The following is a 16163-nucleotide window of genomic DNA, read 5'->3' as shown; positions in this document are numbered from 1 at the left end:
CAGACCTTCTCTCGCCCTTTAACTTTCCATTGTGAAGTGGTGTCGGAGCGATGGACGAAAAACACGAGAAATGGGATTCTGACCTCGGCTGCTCCAGTGTAAACCTGGAGCAACTCCAGAGGACTAGCTCTGGTTTTGTGCAAGTGATGCTGAGAGGAGACTCTGGTCCTTTATAAGGCAGAAATATTCCCCACGCGCCTCACAATGTGAGTCCAGCCCTCCTCAGCTATCCAGTGTGAAGCGAGCATCAGTACTGTTGTTGAACAGATGGGGAAACTGAGGCCTGGAGCGATGACGTGGCTTCCCCAAGGTGACAGGGAGAGTCTGTGGGAGATCTGGGAACCGAAGCCAGCTCCCTAAGTCCCGTCCTCTGTTTGATGACAAGACCATTTGCTAAAGCTAGGGAAGAGCCCTCCATGAGTCATGGATGGACAAGATAACTCAACACGCGCGCTTTCTCCTCCTGTCCCTGCCCTTCTGTGCAAACAGATCTTTCAAACCATACACCTCGGATTCTGGGCTCTTCAATCTGCCTCTCCGGGACACTGACAGGTCCAGGGGAAATTCACTGTGGATGAAATATTCATTCCCAGCTGGCTTTCCCAATTTTACAGTATTTTGGGGCTTGCAGTCCTTATTTCTGGATTCTGGTGGACTCTCCATGACACGGAGTCCTTAAAGCCAGCTTTGGCCTCTCTATCTAACTGCTCTGCTGGACCAGAAGGTGGGGCTTGGGCCAGGGATCGCCGGGGGACGTGCCAATCACGGTGATCCCTTCTTCTGCCCTGAAACTCCATGAATTGATGAGTTCTAAACAGGTCAAATTGCAGTGGACATTCCACCACCAGTCTTGGTGCGAGGAACCACCCAACTACTTCTCACCACCTTCACAGGAGCGAGAACCAGAAGAGACAATAAAGACAAATAATAAAGACAAACTGCCAGGAGATGTTAAAAGAATTAAAAGATGGATAGAAGGAGACATGATACTTGTGTGCACCTAGGTACAGGACATCTATCTATCCCCGAATACACCCACTATCAATCTATCCATCCTGGGTGGTTGAGAGTCAGGACTCCTGGGTTCTATCCCCAGTTCCAGGACAGCCGTAAAGTCTCCTTCTTCACCTTCCCGCACGGCAGGTTCTCAAAAAGAGCCCCCAGGAGGCCTCAATCTTTTCTGAGCTTTGGGGCCTTCGTGACCGAATCTCTGGGGAAAACCGACCAACAAAACAAACAAACAACATGGGCTGAAAAGGGGAAGATTACAGAAGTGAAAGTCACACTGAGGTTGTTTTTTCACCCCGGTTTTAGCCCCCTCGGCTTCCCCGCCTGTCCAATTTTCACACCTTCTCACCAGCTGTAACAGTGAAAGCTCCCCAGTGGGCGTCATCTATTGTTCTCAATCTATAATTATCTTGACTACCATCTGGCGGGGAGGAGAGGGGATGTCTGACAGGCAAAGATACCTCAGAAGAGCTATGCGACAGCCACAGAGCAGAGCTGGACTCCCGGACAGAACCCCCCGGTCTACAGTGCCGGACCACGACCCAACATGGTGAGTAAATTACAGGAAAGTGGCTGCTATTGGCTTCTCACATGAGTGCAGAGGGTGTTTTAACCCTATCAGAGATAAATGGGGTGGAGAGTGTGCTAGAGAGGGGAGCAAGACACCTGGGTTCTCTCCCCAGCTCTGGGAGGGGGGCGGGGTCTAGTAGGTTAAAACAGCGGGTCAGGGATCCAGGACTGTTGTGCTCTGTTCTCACCTATGAAGGGCAGTGGGGTACGCCCCCTGTGTGGACCCAAAACCAGAGCAGGGTGCAGAACATGGCTCCCCTGCAGAGCCTGGATATGCTGGGGAGGTCGGGATGGGTAACATAGGCAGCGCTGTGCCCCCTGCCCCCAACAGAGACAGGGGAACAGAGGTGATTATCTCACACTCCACCTATAAGCTGGGATAACAGTTTTGAAAGAACTGTAGGGAGCGAGCCCAGGGCTGGGTTAGCAGGACCTGCGGGTCGGGAGTGAGGGGCAACCGCAGAGCTGTGGGGGAGCCAGGGCTGGGCTCGCACGCTGCTGTGGGTCAAGAGTGAGGGGCACCAGCAGGGCCGGGGAAGCAGGGCTGAGATATCAGGGGGCTTCAAGTCAGCATTGAGGGTCACTGGCAGAGCTGGGTGGGGGATCCCAGGGCTGGGCTAGCAGGGGGCTGAAGGTCAGGAGTGAGGGGGCACCAGCAGAGCTGCGGGGGCAGGGCTGAGATATCAGGGGGCTGTGGGTTGGGAGTGAGGCACCAGCAGGTCTGGGGGAGCCCAGAGCTGGGCTAGCAGGAGGCTGGGGGTCAGAACTCAGGGACATAAGCAGACATGGGGCACTCAGGGTTGGGGGGCTGAAACTAGAGGTTTGGGGGAACAGCTGAATTGTTTCTAAGGGGCTTTTGTTGTCTCCTCTCTTTAGCCCAGTCGCAAATATTTGCTACCAAAAACTTTCTAAACTGAGGCATAAATTTCCCTTTGCATGTCCCTTGTCAGAGGTAAAACCCTCAACTCGCCGAGTGCAGGAACACGTCTCTCTGAGCCGTCCCAGCCTCCCTCCACCAGCTCTGTGCTCATGCTCCATGCTGAGGGCCGAGCGTGGGGAGTTCCCAGCACAGCTAGATGTCAGCTTGGCTGCCTGGGGCTGGATGTAACTGGCAGCCCCTGTTCGGGCAGCAGCTCAGAGTTCAGGCTCCTAATTTGGCCTTTGAGTTGAGCTGTCTCCATTTTTGCGGCACACTCAGCTGGAGATGCGTCGGGCTTCCTTTCCAGGGGGGACGAGCTCTGACATCTCCGGCTAAAGCCCACTGGAGATTCAGACCCCGGTAACTGCTTGAGTAGCAATCTGGCTAGAAAGGTCGTGAGCTAGAAGTCATGATAACTAGTCAACTACTGAGTTTGGGGGAGGGAAGCTTTTTTAACCTAACCACAGAACTATCACCCTAAACCAACCTTAAACCCAACTACTTAGACCCCCAACTCTGACCTAACTCCCTAACCAGGATCCTAACCCCAGTCCTAACCCCCGACACATGCACCAACTCCTTAACCCCAACACCCTAATCTCGCCCTTTCCCTATAGTCCTATCCTCATCCTGAACCCCGGCTCTCTAGCCCCTACTCCCTAACTCTGACCCCCAACTCTGATCCTCTCATCAAACCCAACCCTAACCCTAACGTCCCAACCTTATCCCCCCAACCCTGACTTTAGATTGCTTAGGCTGCAATGGTCCTGGGATCAGTAGAGTCCTCATTCTTATTTCTCTGTAAAGCTCCTGGCGCAATGGGTCCCTGATCCTAGATTGGGTTTTCTAGACACTTTGATGCAAGTACTAACTACCAATTATACCCCTAACCATAACCCCAGCTCTAACCCTAACCTCCCAACCTTGACCCTCTGAGCTTTAGGGTTTCCATGTCTCCAGTTGTGTATCAAGCATCCCAGCATCAGAATTATGCGTCATCGTGGCAAACTGGCCCCTTGGGATAGGACTACAGAGTCTCACTAACTCTGGGAAATGGCAGCAGAACCGGTAGGAATCTGATGGTTGAATGGCTTCAAAATTGGCTAGAAATCCAATCACAACACATCAAATATTGAACTTGAGAGTGGAAAGGTATTTCACCCGAACCATTAAACCGTCACACTTAATTATAGCCCTTAACCCCAGCACCTAACCCTAACCGCTAACCCTTAATCCTCCTCCCATGTATAATGATAACCCGAACTCTAACCCAAAGGGCCCAAATGTCCCGGGTTGATCTGGACAGTCCCAGTCTTTCCTACCAGTGTCTCAAGTCAGTTCCCAGGACTCTAATAACGTGTGTCTGAGCAACAGAATTGCTAATTGGCCGCTAGGGACTGATGATGTTAGCAGTGAACCTAGGACCCTAGTGAGAATATAACATTTAATATTCGTACCCAAGCTAAAATTGCTGGTCTAACATCTGCATGTCTCCAGCTGGAGACCGGAAGACCCAAACGTTTCTGGTACCACACTTCTTCCGAGAGCCCAGAAATGTCCCCCAATTTCAATTCCTTGGTCAAAAACTTGGGTTGTTTTCTAGCTGCAGAGGCTGTGATTTCTCCAAGGAGAATTTCTCTGCCACTTTGTCACCTAATTCCCTTTGGTTCCTCGGGAAAATCCCGGTGCAAATAACTGGGAACAACCCTCCACTCTGGGAAATCAACCCATGTCCCTGCTGAACCACGGCACCAGCACAATGCATCACCCAGTCCATAGAGCAGAGGTTGGGGTTGGGACAGAGGACTCCTGGTTTCTGTACCTGGCTGTGCCACTGACCTGCTGTGACCAGGTCCCTTCCTCGCCCTCTGCCTCAGTTTCCCCTCTGACCCTTCCTTTACCTTGCCTATTTGGCCTGTAAGTTCCTTGAGGTAGGGACTGTCTGTCATTGTGTCTCTCTGCAGCACCTGTGTAATGGGGCCCCCGACCACAGACAGGGCCTGTTTAGCGCTAAGTGATTTGGGGGCCCTGCTCCTGGTGACTCTGTGACTCCGCCGGGAAGACGGGGGCAGCCTCTCTCAGGCACCCACTTACACACAGACCTTGCATCAGTCTCACGACAAGCTGTCTGCTGTGCTGAATGGAGCAGGGTGGGGCTCCGTTAGGGGACGCTCTCCCCCGGCATTGAGTGCTGGGCCCAGGGCCACGCTAGGGCCCCCGTGCTGCATGGAGCGGGGTAGGGGCTGCGTCTCATGGCCTCGCTCTCTCTCCCTTTGCAGTCAGCCCCACGGCCCCGTCTGTCTTCCCCCTGACCTCCTGCACCGGCGACGACACCCCCCAGGTCACCTTCGGCTGCCTGGCCAAAGGATACTTCCCCGAGCCGGTCACCGTGACGTGGAGCCCAAGCGTCGCCTCCTCGGGCGTGAAGACCTATCCCTCCCTGCTGCAACCTTCCAGCGGCCTCTACGCGCTCAGCAGCCAGGTCACCGTCCCGGCCAGCAGCTGGGAGTCTAACACCTATAGCTGCAACGTACAACACCAGCCCACCAGCTCCAGCATCTCCAAGGAAATCCCAAGTAGGGACAGCGCGGCGCAGCCCGGGGGGCGGGGAAGGGGAGGGGCTGGGGGTCTCTCAGGTCCCTGATCCGGTGACTGTGGCAGGGAGAGAGGATGGGAGCCTGCCGGCGCTGTGAGCCGAGGGAGTCGCTGTGGTGGGTGGATGGACGGAGAGAGAGAGAGACACCACGCCGAGAGAAGTGACGGGTGCTGCAGTGCAGGGAAAGGGGCAGAGGGCTCTGTCAGGGGCGCCGTGCTGCGGAGAGCAAGGTGGGGGCGCCGGGGAGCGGGGAGCAAGGTGGGGGGGCTCAGCAGGGGTCTGTACAAAAACTAACCCCTGCCACCCTTCTGCCAGAGGGCCAGCACTCTGAACCCGAGGTGCACGTTCTATACTCCTGCACCGCCAAGCCAGGCACCGTGCAGCTGGTGTGCTTCATCTCCGGCTTCTCCCCCGAGCCTTTGACGGTGCAATGGCTGGTGGACGGCCAGCCCGGGATACTTCATGGTGACACCGACCCTGCCAAGAAGGACGCCGATGGCCGCACCTTCAGCACCCGCAGCAAGGCCAGTGTCTCCCAGGACGAGTGGCAGGAGGGCAAGACGTACACCTGCCAGGTGTACCACCCAGGCACCAAGACCACAAACCAGGACCATGCCCGCAAGTGCGAAGGTGACGGTCACCCGCACTAAGCTGCCTTGGAAGAGACGGGGCCGTGGCGGATGTAGAGGGAGTGGGGCCCTGTGATCAGCGTCATTTTTGGGGGGCCCCTTTGGGACCCAGCCAAGAAAAAGATCACTCTCTCTTCTCCACTCCACCCCCGTTTCTCATTCTTGTTTTCTTCCTCCTCCTCCTGTAAGTAATAGCAAGTGAATGAAAATAAAGGGAGGTACCTTGACTGGTGTTGTCGTCAAACTTATTTTCCCACAGACCACTTGAAAATTGCTGGGGGTCTCGGCGGACACGTAATGATCTTTCCAAATATTCTGTGTACCGTTCGCTAATGATTGTAAAGCGCTTCGGATAAGAGCCCTTTGTAAAAAAATGTACGAAAAGGTGCGGTGAGGGGTGTGGCCACGAGTTAGGGTGCGGGAGGGGGCTCAGGGTTGGGGGTGCAGGGTCTGGGAGGGAGTTAGGGTGCGGGAGGGGGCTGGGGGTTGGGGTGCAGGGTGTGGCCAGGAGTTAGGGGGACGGATGGGCTCAGGGCTGGGGCAGGGGATTGGGGTGTGGATCACTTCCCTGGGGCAGCTCCCATTTGGTAAGAGGGGTGCAGGTGTGGATGTGGGGGTCTGCAGGAATCAGGGAGGGCAGGGGGCTGGGAGTGGGGTGGGGATTGGTGGTTGCCGGAGTAAGGGAGAGCTGGAGGCGGGAGGGCTCTGTGGGGGGCAGGAGGCTGTGGGAAGTGCGGGGGGTGCAGGAGTCAGGGAGGGCAGAAGGCGGGGGGGCAGCGGGAGGTGCAGGATTCAGGGAGGGCAGGAGGCTGGGGGGCTGTGGGGGGCTGAAGGAGTCAGGGAGGGCCGGATGCTGGAGGGGGTGGGGGGTGCAGGAGTCAGGGAGGGCAGGAGGCTGGGGGCTGTGGGGGGCTGAAGGAGTCAGGGAGGGCCGGATGCTGGAGGGGGTGGGGGGTGCAGGAGTCAGGGAGGGCAGGAGGCTGGGGGCTGTGGGGGGCTGAAGGAGTCAGGGAGGGCCGGATGCTGGAGGGGGTGGGGGGTGCAGGAGTCAGGGAGGGCAGGAGGCTGGGGGGCTGTGGGGGGTGCAGGAGACAGGGAGGGCAGGAGGCTGGGTGCTGTGGGGGGTGCAGGAGACAGGGAGGGCAGGAGGCTGGGAGCTGTGGGGGGGGTGCAGGAGACAGGGAGGGCAGGAGGCTGGGGGCAGTAGGGGGGTGCAGGAGACAGGGAGGGCAGGTGGCTGGGGGCTCTGGGGGGTGCAGGGTCTGAGAGGGAGTTAGGGCGCGGGAGGGGGCTCAGGGCTGGGGCAGGAGGTTGGGGTGCACAGCGCTTACCTAGGGCAGCTCCATTTGGTGCCAGGGGTGCAGGTGGGAATGTGGGGGGTCCAGGAATCAGGGCAGGGGACTGGCACATGGGGGTGCTCCCAGTCCCCTCCCCCGAGCGGCTCACGGCAGGGCCTGGGGGGGTATGTGTAGGGGGAGTGCGGGGACCAAGCTTCTCCCCCGCAGCTGCCCAGCCCTGGACCCCCCCTGTGTTTTACTGTCAATCCGCATCTGCTCCTGCCGGCTCCAGGGGCTCCTCTGCAGGCTCCGCCCCACCCCGGCATCACGCTCCCCCCTCCCCCACCTCTTCCCTGCCCCTCCCCAGCGCTGCCCCTGCCCCCGAACAGCTGTTTGCCGGCGCTCGGGCCTGCCGCACTCCCCCCGCACATCTCCCCCCGTGAGTCGCCAGGGGCAGGGGGCTGGGAGCACCCCCACACACCCAGCCCTGACTCCTGAACCCCCCCACATTCCCACCCCCACCCTCCGCACCAAATGGAGCTCCCCAGGGAACTGGTCCACACCCCAACCTCCTGCCCCAGCCCTGAGCCCCCTTCCTCACCCTAACTCCTGGCCACACCCTGCACCCCAACCTGCTCCTGCACCCTAACTCCCTCCCAGACCCTGCACCCCCCACCCTGAGAAACCTCCCACACCCTAACTCCCTCCCAGACCCTGCACCCCAACCCTGAGCCCCGTCCCACACCCTAACTCCCACCCAGACCCCACACCCCCCCAACTCTGAGCTCCGTCCCACACCCTAACTCCCTCCCAGACCCCACACCCCCAACCCTGAGCCCCCTCCCGCACCCTAACTCCTGGCCACACCCCTCACCCCACCTTTTCTTACATTTTTTTACAAAGGGCTCTTATCCGAAGCGCTTTACAATCATTAGCAAACGGTACACGCAATATTTGGAAAGATCATTACGTGTCCGCCAAGACCCCCAGCGATTTTCAAGTGGTCTGTGGGAAAATAAGTTTGACGACAACACCAGTCACAGTATCTCACTTCATTTTCATTCACTTGCTATTACTTACAGGAGGAGGAGGAAGAAAACAAGAATGAGAAATGGGGGCGGGGGGGAGATAGGAGAGAGTGATCTTTTTCCTGGCTGGATCCCAAGGAGGGGCCCCACTAACTCTAAATCTCCCACTGGGCAGGACCAAGCTTCTGCCCTCGCAGCTGCTGGCCCTGAGGCCCCCTGTCATTGTGGGGCCCTGTGTTTTACTGGAAATCCGCTTCTGGGGAGGTGGATGCCGGACTGGGCTCCAGGGGGAAGAGGAGACTGGGATGGGCTTGGGCAGGGGAACCCAGGGCAACCTGCTGACCTGGGCTCTCCTGTCCCCAGAAGAAAAAACATCTCCCAGTAACATCCAGGTCTTCCTGGTGCCCCCATCTCCCGCCGCCCTGTATGTGGCCCAGAGCCCCATGCTCACCTGCCTGGTGGTCAACCTGCCTAGCAACTCCAGCCTCCAGGTGGTCTGGTCCCGGGAGAAGCCAAAGTCCATGAGCCCTGATCGCCTGGACATCGGTGAGCAGTTCAACGGCACCTTCACCGCCTCCAGCTCCATGCCCATCTTCACCCGCGACTGGGATGCCGGAGAGACCTTCACCTGCAAAGTGGAGCACTCAGAGCTGCCCTCACCCCTCATCAAATCCATCTCCAAGAAGCCAGGTAGGAGGAGAGCAGGGTCCCTAAGGGGAGAGACTCCCCTATCCCCACCCCAGCAGGGAGGGATGCTCCTTAAGGGGAAGCCCCAACCCCCAACAACCTGGGATCCCGGCCTTGGGTCCCTTTGCATCCCCACGTGAGATGGAGACCATCCAATCCCCCATCCTGCTCTCTGGAGCTACCAGCTCCCAGTCCCCAGCACCTCCATCCGGGAGGAGAGAGGGGATGTTTCTATCCCCCCACACACACACACACCCACACACACACACACACACACGCACATTCCTTCTCCCCGCGTGGCCCAGCTGAGTGATGTGCATGGCTCCCCTGTGTCCTCCGTCCCCATGCACCGAAGGCAGGCGCTCTGGCCCAGGCATCTACCTCCTGCGCCCCCACAACGATGAGCTGAGCAGCTCTGAAGACTCCGTCAGCCTCACCTGCCTGGTGCGGGGCTTCTTCCCCGAGGACATCTCGGTGCAGTGGATGAAGAACCACAAAGCCAACGAGACCATGGAATACATCACCACCCAGCCCATCAAGGACGGAGCCGGCAACTCGAACTTCTTCCTCTACAGCAAGCTGAAAGTCAGCAAGGCCAGCTGGAACAGCGGGGACACCTACACCTGCACGGTCATCCACGAAGCCCTGCAGATGAAGTTCACCCAACGCAGCGTCAGCAAAGTCTCTGGTAAATGAAGACGTCTCCTCCCAGCCCCACTGCTAGTATTGTCCAGTACAACTTCCTGTAAATAATCTCTGTGCCCGCAATGACAACAAGTGAATAAACGGAATGAGTCTGAGCTCACCCCCAGGTCTCCTTGTTGTGGTGTCACTGGGTCAAATCTGCAGGTCGCCCAAGGTGGACGAGGTCCCAGGTTGCAGGCTGGGAGAAGCCGAGAAGCTACACGTCTGGGGATGCCAATTCCCAGATCCTGAATGGGTGGATACATATACACCATGGATGGATGGGTAGATCCATGGGTAAAGGCCATGGAAGGAAGGATGGGTTGATGCCATGGAAGGAAGGATTGGTAGATACCATGGAAGGAAGGATTGGTAGATACACGGGTTGATGCCATGGAACGAAGGATGGAATGGTGCCATAGGAAGGAAAGATGGGTAGATACATGGATACAAAAACAACACAGAAGCAGTGATGGAGAGGGGGGTAGATGGACAGTTACACACACACATACTAAAGAGCCCATGACCAAGCCCAGGTCAGTAGGAAGGCCCAGTGTTCAGAGAGATGGTTAGATGGATACTTACATACTTCAGAGGGAAGGACTAATAGACCAACAGATATCACAGAGAGAAGGAGAGAGAGAGATTATTATTTGGATTAAAGTAGCACTTCCACCCCCAACTCAGAGAGGGCCCTGATGGGCTGGGTATGGCACAGACACAGTGGGAGACAGTCCCTGTGTCAAAGGGCTCACACCTTACAGAGAAGGAGGGAGACGAAACAGAGACACCAAGAGGGGAAGGGACCTGCCCAAGGTCACGTCCATTACTGAGCTAGAAACAGAACCCAGGTGTTCTCAAAGTCCCACCTAGTCCCACTAGACTGCGCTGCACTGCGGGAATGGTGGGTGGATGGTTCCCAGGTGCGGTGCCAATGGATAAGTGGATGGGGATGGGTGGATAAATTTATGGTGAAGGTAGGAAGGGTATCCGCTGTGAAGGATGAAGGGATGGATAAATGGATGGCCATAGGTGGACTATGATAGATGGAAGGCTAGAGATGAGGATAGGTGGGGACGGATGGATGTATAAATGAACGGATGAGTGGGTGCATATGGTAGTGGATCAGTACCGATAGGGATGGATGGTGATAGGAAAATGAGAATGGATGGACGGATGGATGGATGGGCTGGTAGTGATCGTGAGTGATTGATGAGGATGAATGGATGGGTGAATATGGCAATGGATGGATGGATGACTGATTGTGTTAATGGAGACATATGGTGATGGATGGTTGGAGATGGATAATATATAAAGGGATGATAAATAAGTGGACGGGGGTGCGTGGATGGACGGAAAACGTGGGGGAGGATGAATGGGTGGATGGTTAGGGATGATGATGGAGATGGATGGATGGATGAAAGGGGAGGTAGGAGAATGGATGGGTAAGGATCTATATGGATGGATGGAAGATATGGAGGATGGTTAGAGATAAGGATGGATGGAGCGTGGGATGGCTGGGTGGGTAGGTGTATCGGTGGATGGCCAAGCCATCCCTGGCATCTCACCGAGGCGAGATCCTCTCTAGGCTATAACCCATGTGTACCCAGAGGGGCACTGTATCAGGATCAGGATTTACCCTACACCCCCGTCCACCGCAGAGAGGAGCAGATGCCCCATGGGGATTTTCCAGACAGTCAGTGTGGGGAAGGTAATTAAAATACCCTGACCCCCACACACACCTCCTCTGCTGGCTAGGAGGCTAAGAGGTCTCCCTCCACCCCTTACCCTCAGTGGCAGCTGGGGAGGGGGAGATAGGACAACATCAGGCAAACACCTCACAGCAGGGATCAGCTCCTGGGACTCAGTCCCCACAAAGTAGCAGCAGTAGTAGGGCTGTTATCTGGAGAGAACATTAAGCAGGGACTCACATAAAGTCTCACTAGCCCTGGTGACATAGGGGGCCCAGGCAGTGGGTGGGACAGACAATGCAGTTGCCCCATCTCTTAAACAGCCCCTCACTCGCACACCTTCCCCCCCATGTGTGTATCAGCCCCAAGGCTGGATGGGCGAGCGCAGGACTCAAACCCACCAGTGCAGCACACAGACCTCGCACCTGGCATTAAGGAGTGGGTAGCCTGCAGCAGCAGTGTTAGGGCTGTTATCCTGGGGGCTGTGCAGGGGCACACAGAGAAAGAGAGTGGGAGGGTTGGCTGAGAGAGAGCTCAGTCCAGGGCAGATGGACACACCTGTAACATGGCATGACCGAGGGACCCTCCCACCTGGGCTGTCGTGTTTCTACACACAGAGACACACACAACGCAGAGAGAGACAAGCAGATTCATGCACCTGTTCTCCAGACATCGCTAGGGCAGGGGGATCAGTAGGGGGCACCGTGCTTCAGGGAGCATCATCTTTCATATCAGAGGGAAACGTTAGATCCCATCCTTAAAATACTTATGGCTCTGTTCATAAAAGCGACAGTGTTCAAAATCCCCACAGCCGAGGCAACTCCAGGTTGGTAAGAGAGCCCTGTGTAAACAGGCCCAGAGGTGGCTGCGTTCCATCTGAAGTGACTCCTGGGTGTTTAGATACATTGGGAGCAGGGTCATAGAGGCACACGTGTGAAATCCATCCTCCTGGTCTTTAGGGAGCTCCCCCACCATGGCAGCATCCCGGCACCTCGCCCACCTCAGAGGGATCCTGAGCCTCCTTTCACAGGCAAAGATACTAAGGCACAGAGAAATTCAACACTCGGCCAATCTTCAGTGCCAGGGTGTAGGGCCACGGTCACATGGGACAAGTGAGATGAGACCTGGGAGGCTCTGCATCCTTCATTTCATCATAGCGGGCAGGGGTGGGTGGATGGATGGAGGGGTGCGTCTGGGGATGGTTGGAGGTGTCTAGAGATTGATGGACGGATTGATGGGTGGTTTGTGGTCATGGATGGATGGAGGAGTCAATGGGGATGGGCGGATGGATGGATACATCTAGAGATGGATAAATGGAAAGAGGCATGTGTCTAGGGATGGAATGATGGATGGTTTCTGGTCAGGGATGGATGGATGTATCCAGAGATAGATGAGTGGAGGGATGGAAGGATGGAGAGAGAAGGGGATAGACGGGTTGGTGTTGGACTCACAGTCCGAGCTCTCTCTGTCACAGTGGCTGAGTTGGAGTTGATGTCTCTTTCTCTCTCCCCAACAGAGGTGATCGTGTCAGGTGAGTTTTGCAGCGAGGATGGAGACAAGGAGCTAGACGGCCTCTGGTCCACCATCTCGGTCTTCGTCACCCTCTTCCTCTTGAGTGTGTGCTACAGCGCCACTGTGACCCTGTTCAAGGTGAGAGAGAGAGAACGAACATAGGAATGAAGCAATGAACGAGTTTAGCACAGTAGAGGGTGTAACGATGCTGTCTTTGGTGGGACACTTCTGAGAGTATCAACTCAGGACAAATTGCTTAGAGCAAGGCAGTTACAGCCCAAGGCTGGGGTTTCTCCACTTCTAAGGCACACCAAACCAGCCCAGCAGAAAGGACTTTGGTTTTACCGCACTGCCTAACCACAAGTCACACAAGCAATTCCTTTAGACACTCTAGTTTCCCAGTATCACCATCAATGCCACTCATTATGGGGACGAATGGTTATCAAAACCAATACCCAGTAATTCTCACAATCCCAAAGGACCAACCCCCAGACCCAGGTCAATATACAAATCAGATCTTACCCCCATTTTTACAGTTCTTGGTAATAGCAACACATTCGTTGCAAAAATTACCATGAGCAATAACAACAAATTCATTGCAAGCGTCCATCTACAATCATTTTTGTCATGCCACATCTTTGGCTCAATATCACTGGGGTTTGGGCCTTTCAGGGTTACCCTCTGCAAAATTAAGTTCTCTTTTTCCTCCTTCTCCTGAAGGATCAGACCCTGATTTCTCTTGCTTAACAGAATTCACTGGCTGCTAGGGTGGGCTCTCTGTGCTAACAGCTATTAGCAAGTCTTTCTTCCCCCAGTCTCCAAGGTAATTTGCATCCACACAGACAGGAGCCTGTTCACCAGTTTTCAGATTCTTAACTGCTACCAATTCCAAGGCTGGACTCTGTCTTGAAGAGATACCACACCAATCCAAACAGTCTGAGGGTGAAACTTTGCTTGTCTCTCCCCTGCATCCTCAAGCATTCAGCTATAAAATTGTTCGGCTCTAAAACATTAGTAGAATAGAATATCAGGGTTGGAAGGGACCTCAGGAGGTCATCTAGTCCAACCCCCTGCTCAAAGCAGGACCAATCCCCAATTTTTGCCCCAGATCCCTAAATGGCCCCCTCAAGGATTGAGCTCACAACCCTGGGTTTAGCAAGCCAATGCTCAAGCCACTGAGCTATCCATCCCCTCTGTAGCCAAATCTGTCCTCAGACCCTGAAGCATAGACGGCTCACTCACAGAATCAGCACAGAGACATTCCTCTCTCAACAACCTCATCTCCCCAGCAAACTGGTCAAGCACAGCCACTTGCAAAATTGGGATGGAAGGTAACTTTACAGGGTAAATAAAAAGATTTAAAACACAGAGGATTCCCCTCTGACTCTGCTTCTCAGACGCAAAACAGGAATAAAATTACCGCTTAGCATAGGGAAAATTTACAAGTTAAAACAAAAAATAATCTAACGCATTTCCTTGCTATTACATACAATTTCTGTAATTTTAGACATATTATTTCAGGCTCTTTTTAGGAGCTGGGTTACCTGCTCCATCTCTTTCTTTGTTCTGAGAGGGAACAACAAAGAGAGCACAAACAATCTGAAAGTATCTTCTTTCCCCATTGGTCCTTCTGCTCAGGTGCCAACTAAGTTAATTGAACTGATTAATCCCTCACAGGTAAGTGATTCTGTACCTCTGGCCAGGAGGGATTTTATGTTACTGCATACAGAAAGGTTGGAACCCTTCCCTTTATATTTATGACACAGAGAGTAATGGCAAAGTTCTTGGTCCAGGCTTGTACCAGTGATACAGGTTCAAATCCAGTCTCTGGAGTACATCCACAGAGGGGATGGGTCATTCAGTCCTTTGTTCAGAGCTTCAGTTTCTAGCAAGGTTCCTCCAGAGGTCTGAAGCAGAATCAAGACAAAATGGATGAGTTTTCCGGGCCTTTTATATTCTCTGTCCTTTCTTTTTACTGTGGAAACTCACAGCACCAAGATGGAGTCTGGAGTCACATGGGCAAGTCACATGTCCATGCACGGCTCAGTTTGCAGGCCGATGCCATTGTTTACATGTTAGTTTGAATGTTCCCAGGAAAGCTCAGACGTGGATTGGCATCTCCCAAATTCATTGTCAGTTAAGTGTTTCTGGATTGGCCACTTACTGAGAATAGTCCTTTCCCAAGAACCTGAGCAAATGCTTGACTGAGGCTACTTAGAATCAAAACACATTGAGATACAAGTCCATAGCCAATATCCATAACTTCAACTACAAAATTGATACACACACACACACACAGGATCATCACAACCAGCAAATCATAACTTTGTCATAGACACCTCACTCCACAACCTTTGTGCAACATTTCCTGCAAATATATATCAATGGTTGCAACAATGATCCATGCGGTCACAGTTCATGTCAATAACATCACAGAGGGCAGCATGGAAAGGAAAGAAAGAAAGGAAGAAGGAAAGAGAAAGAAGAATAGGTGAATAAGACGGAGACTGAGTGAATGAGACACAGACATAAAAGCAGGAAGGGATGACACAGACAGACAGACCGAGCCGCTCCCCCAGTGCTGACCCCTCTCACCCTTGCTCTCTCTGCCCCCGTGCAGGTGAAGTGGCTGTTCTCCACCGTGGTGCAGCTGAAGCAGGCGAGTGGCCCCGAGTACAAGAACGTGATCCAGCGCGTGGTGTAGGGGCCGCTGCCCCCATCCACCCGGAGACAAGGGGCCGGGACTCCCGGCTCTATTGGTGACACCACCCTGAGTCCCACAGCTGCCCCCCGCTAGAGCTGTGCCCCTGGGAGACCCCCCTGGGGGGAGCGAGGAGCTCACCCCACATGGCCTAATCCACCCTCAGCCACTGGGGACGCTGCCCTGCTGGGAGCTGGGCTGAGACCAGACAACTCGTACCATGCAGGGAACCAGCGCCCCTAGCGAGGAAACAACCCGAGTCCCACTTCCCACCCTCTCGAGCCCAACAGCCCCCTGCTCTCGGACTGGATCAGAGCCAGCGCCCCTAGAGCAGAAAGGCCCCCATATCCCCTTCCCCACCCCCTGCGCCAGCCAGCCCCCCGTCCTGGGGCAGGACCATAGCCAGAGTTGTGTCTGTCGTGCTGTATGTTGCATATTTAGCTCTTCATTGGGATTTTTATGGGTGGTGTGTGGGTGTGACTTTTGTTGTGTGCACTGAGTGACAATAAATAAATAAATAAATATACAAATCAGGCTCCATCTCATTCATAACCTCCATCCCCGACTTTCAGGGACCGCTGACACCCTCTAGAGGGTCATGTCGTGTCTGTAGGGGACGCCTCTAGGCATGGAGAATAAAATGAAGGATGCCCACTGCATTGGCCCCAGTGGGAGATGGGGGCCTAACTACGAACCCAGAGAGCTGGGGCTTCGTCCCTCAGCCTATAAAGGCTGGGACTGAGGGGCAGAAAGGGGAGATCTCTGGGGCACATCTTCTGTGATGGGTTGGATCACAGAACCCACCTGATGTGCCAAGGTGTCAAGGTTCCTTCCCCACTCTGAACTCTAGGGTACAGATGT

General features: G+C 54.8%; 1 gene segment (V, D, J or C); it reads left to right on the top strand.

Annotated features, from left to right (window-relative positions):
- The first annotated feature begins 50 nt into the window (after window positions 1-50).
- LOC140896782 (Ig gamma-1 chain C region, membrane-bound form-like) lies at window positions 51-15420 on the top strand. The segment is given in 8 exon segments: window positions 51-98; window positions 1441-1558; window positions 4777-5073; window positions 5409-5723; window positions 8391-8717; window positions 9070-9402; window positions 12606-12739; window positions 15222-15420. Coding segments are annotated over 8 exon segments (1656 nt in total).
- The last annotated feature ends 743 nt before the right edge of the window (window positions 15421-16163 follow it).

Source organism: Lepidochelys kempii, chromosome 13, assembly GCF_965140265.1.
Source record: "Lepidochelys kempii isolate rLepKem1 chromosome 13, rLepKem1.hap2, whole genome shotgun sequence".
Lineage (NCBI taxonomy): Eukaryota > Metazoa > Chordata > Testudines > Cheloniidae > Lepidochelys > Lepidochelys kempii.
The sequence above is the reverse complement of the archived record's forward strand: the minus strand, read 5'-3'. Positions and strand labels throughout refer to the sequence as shown.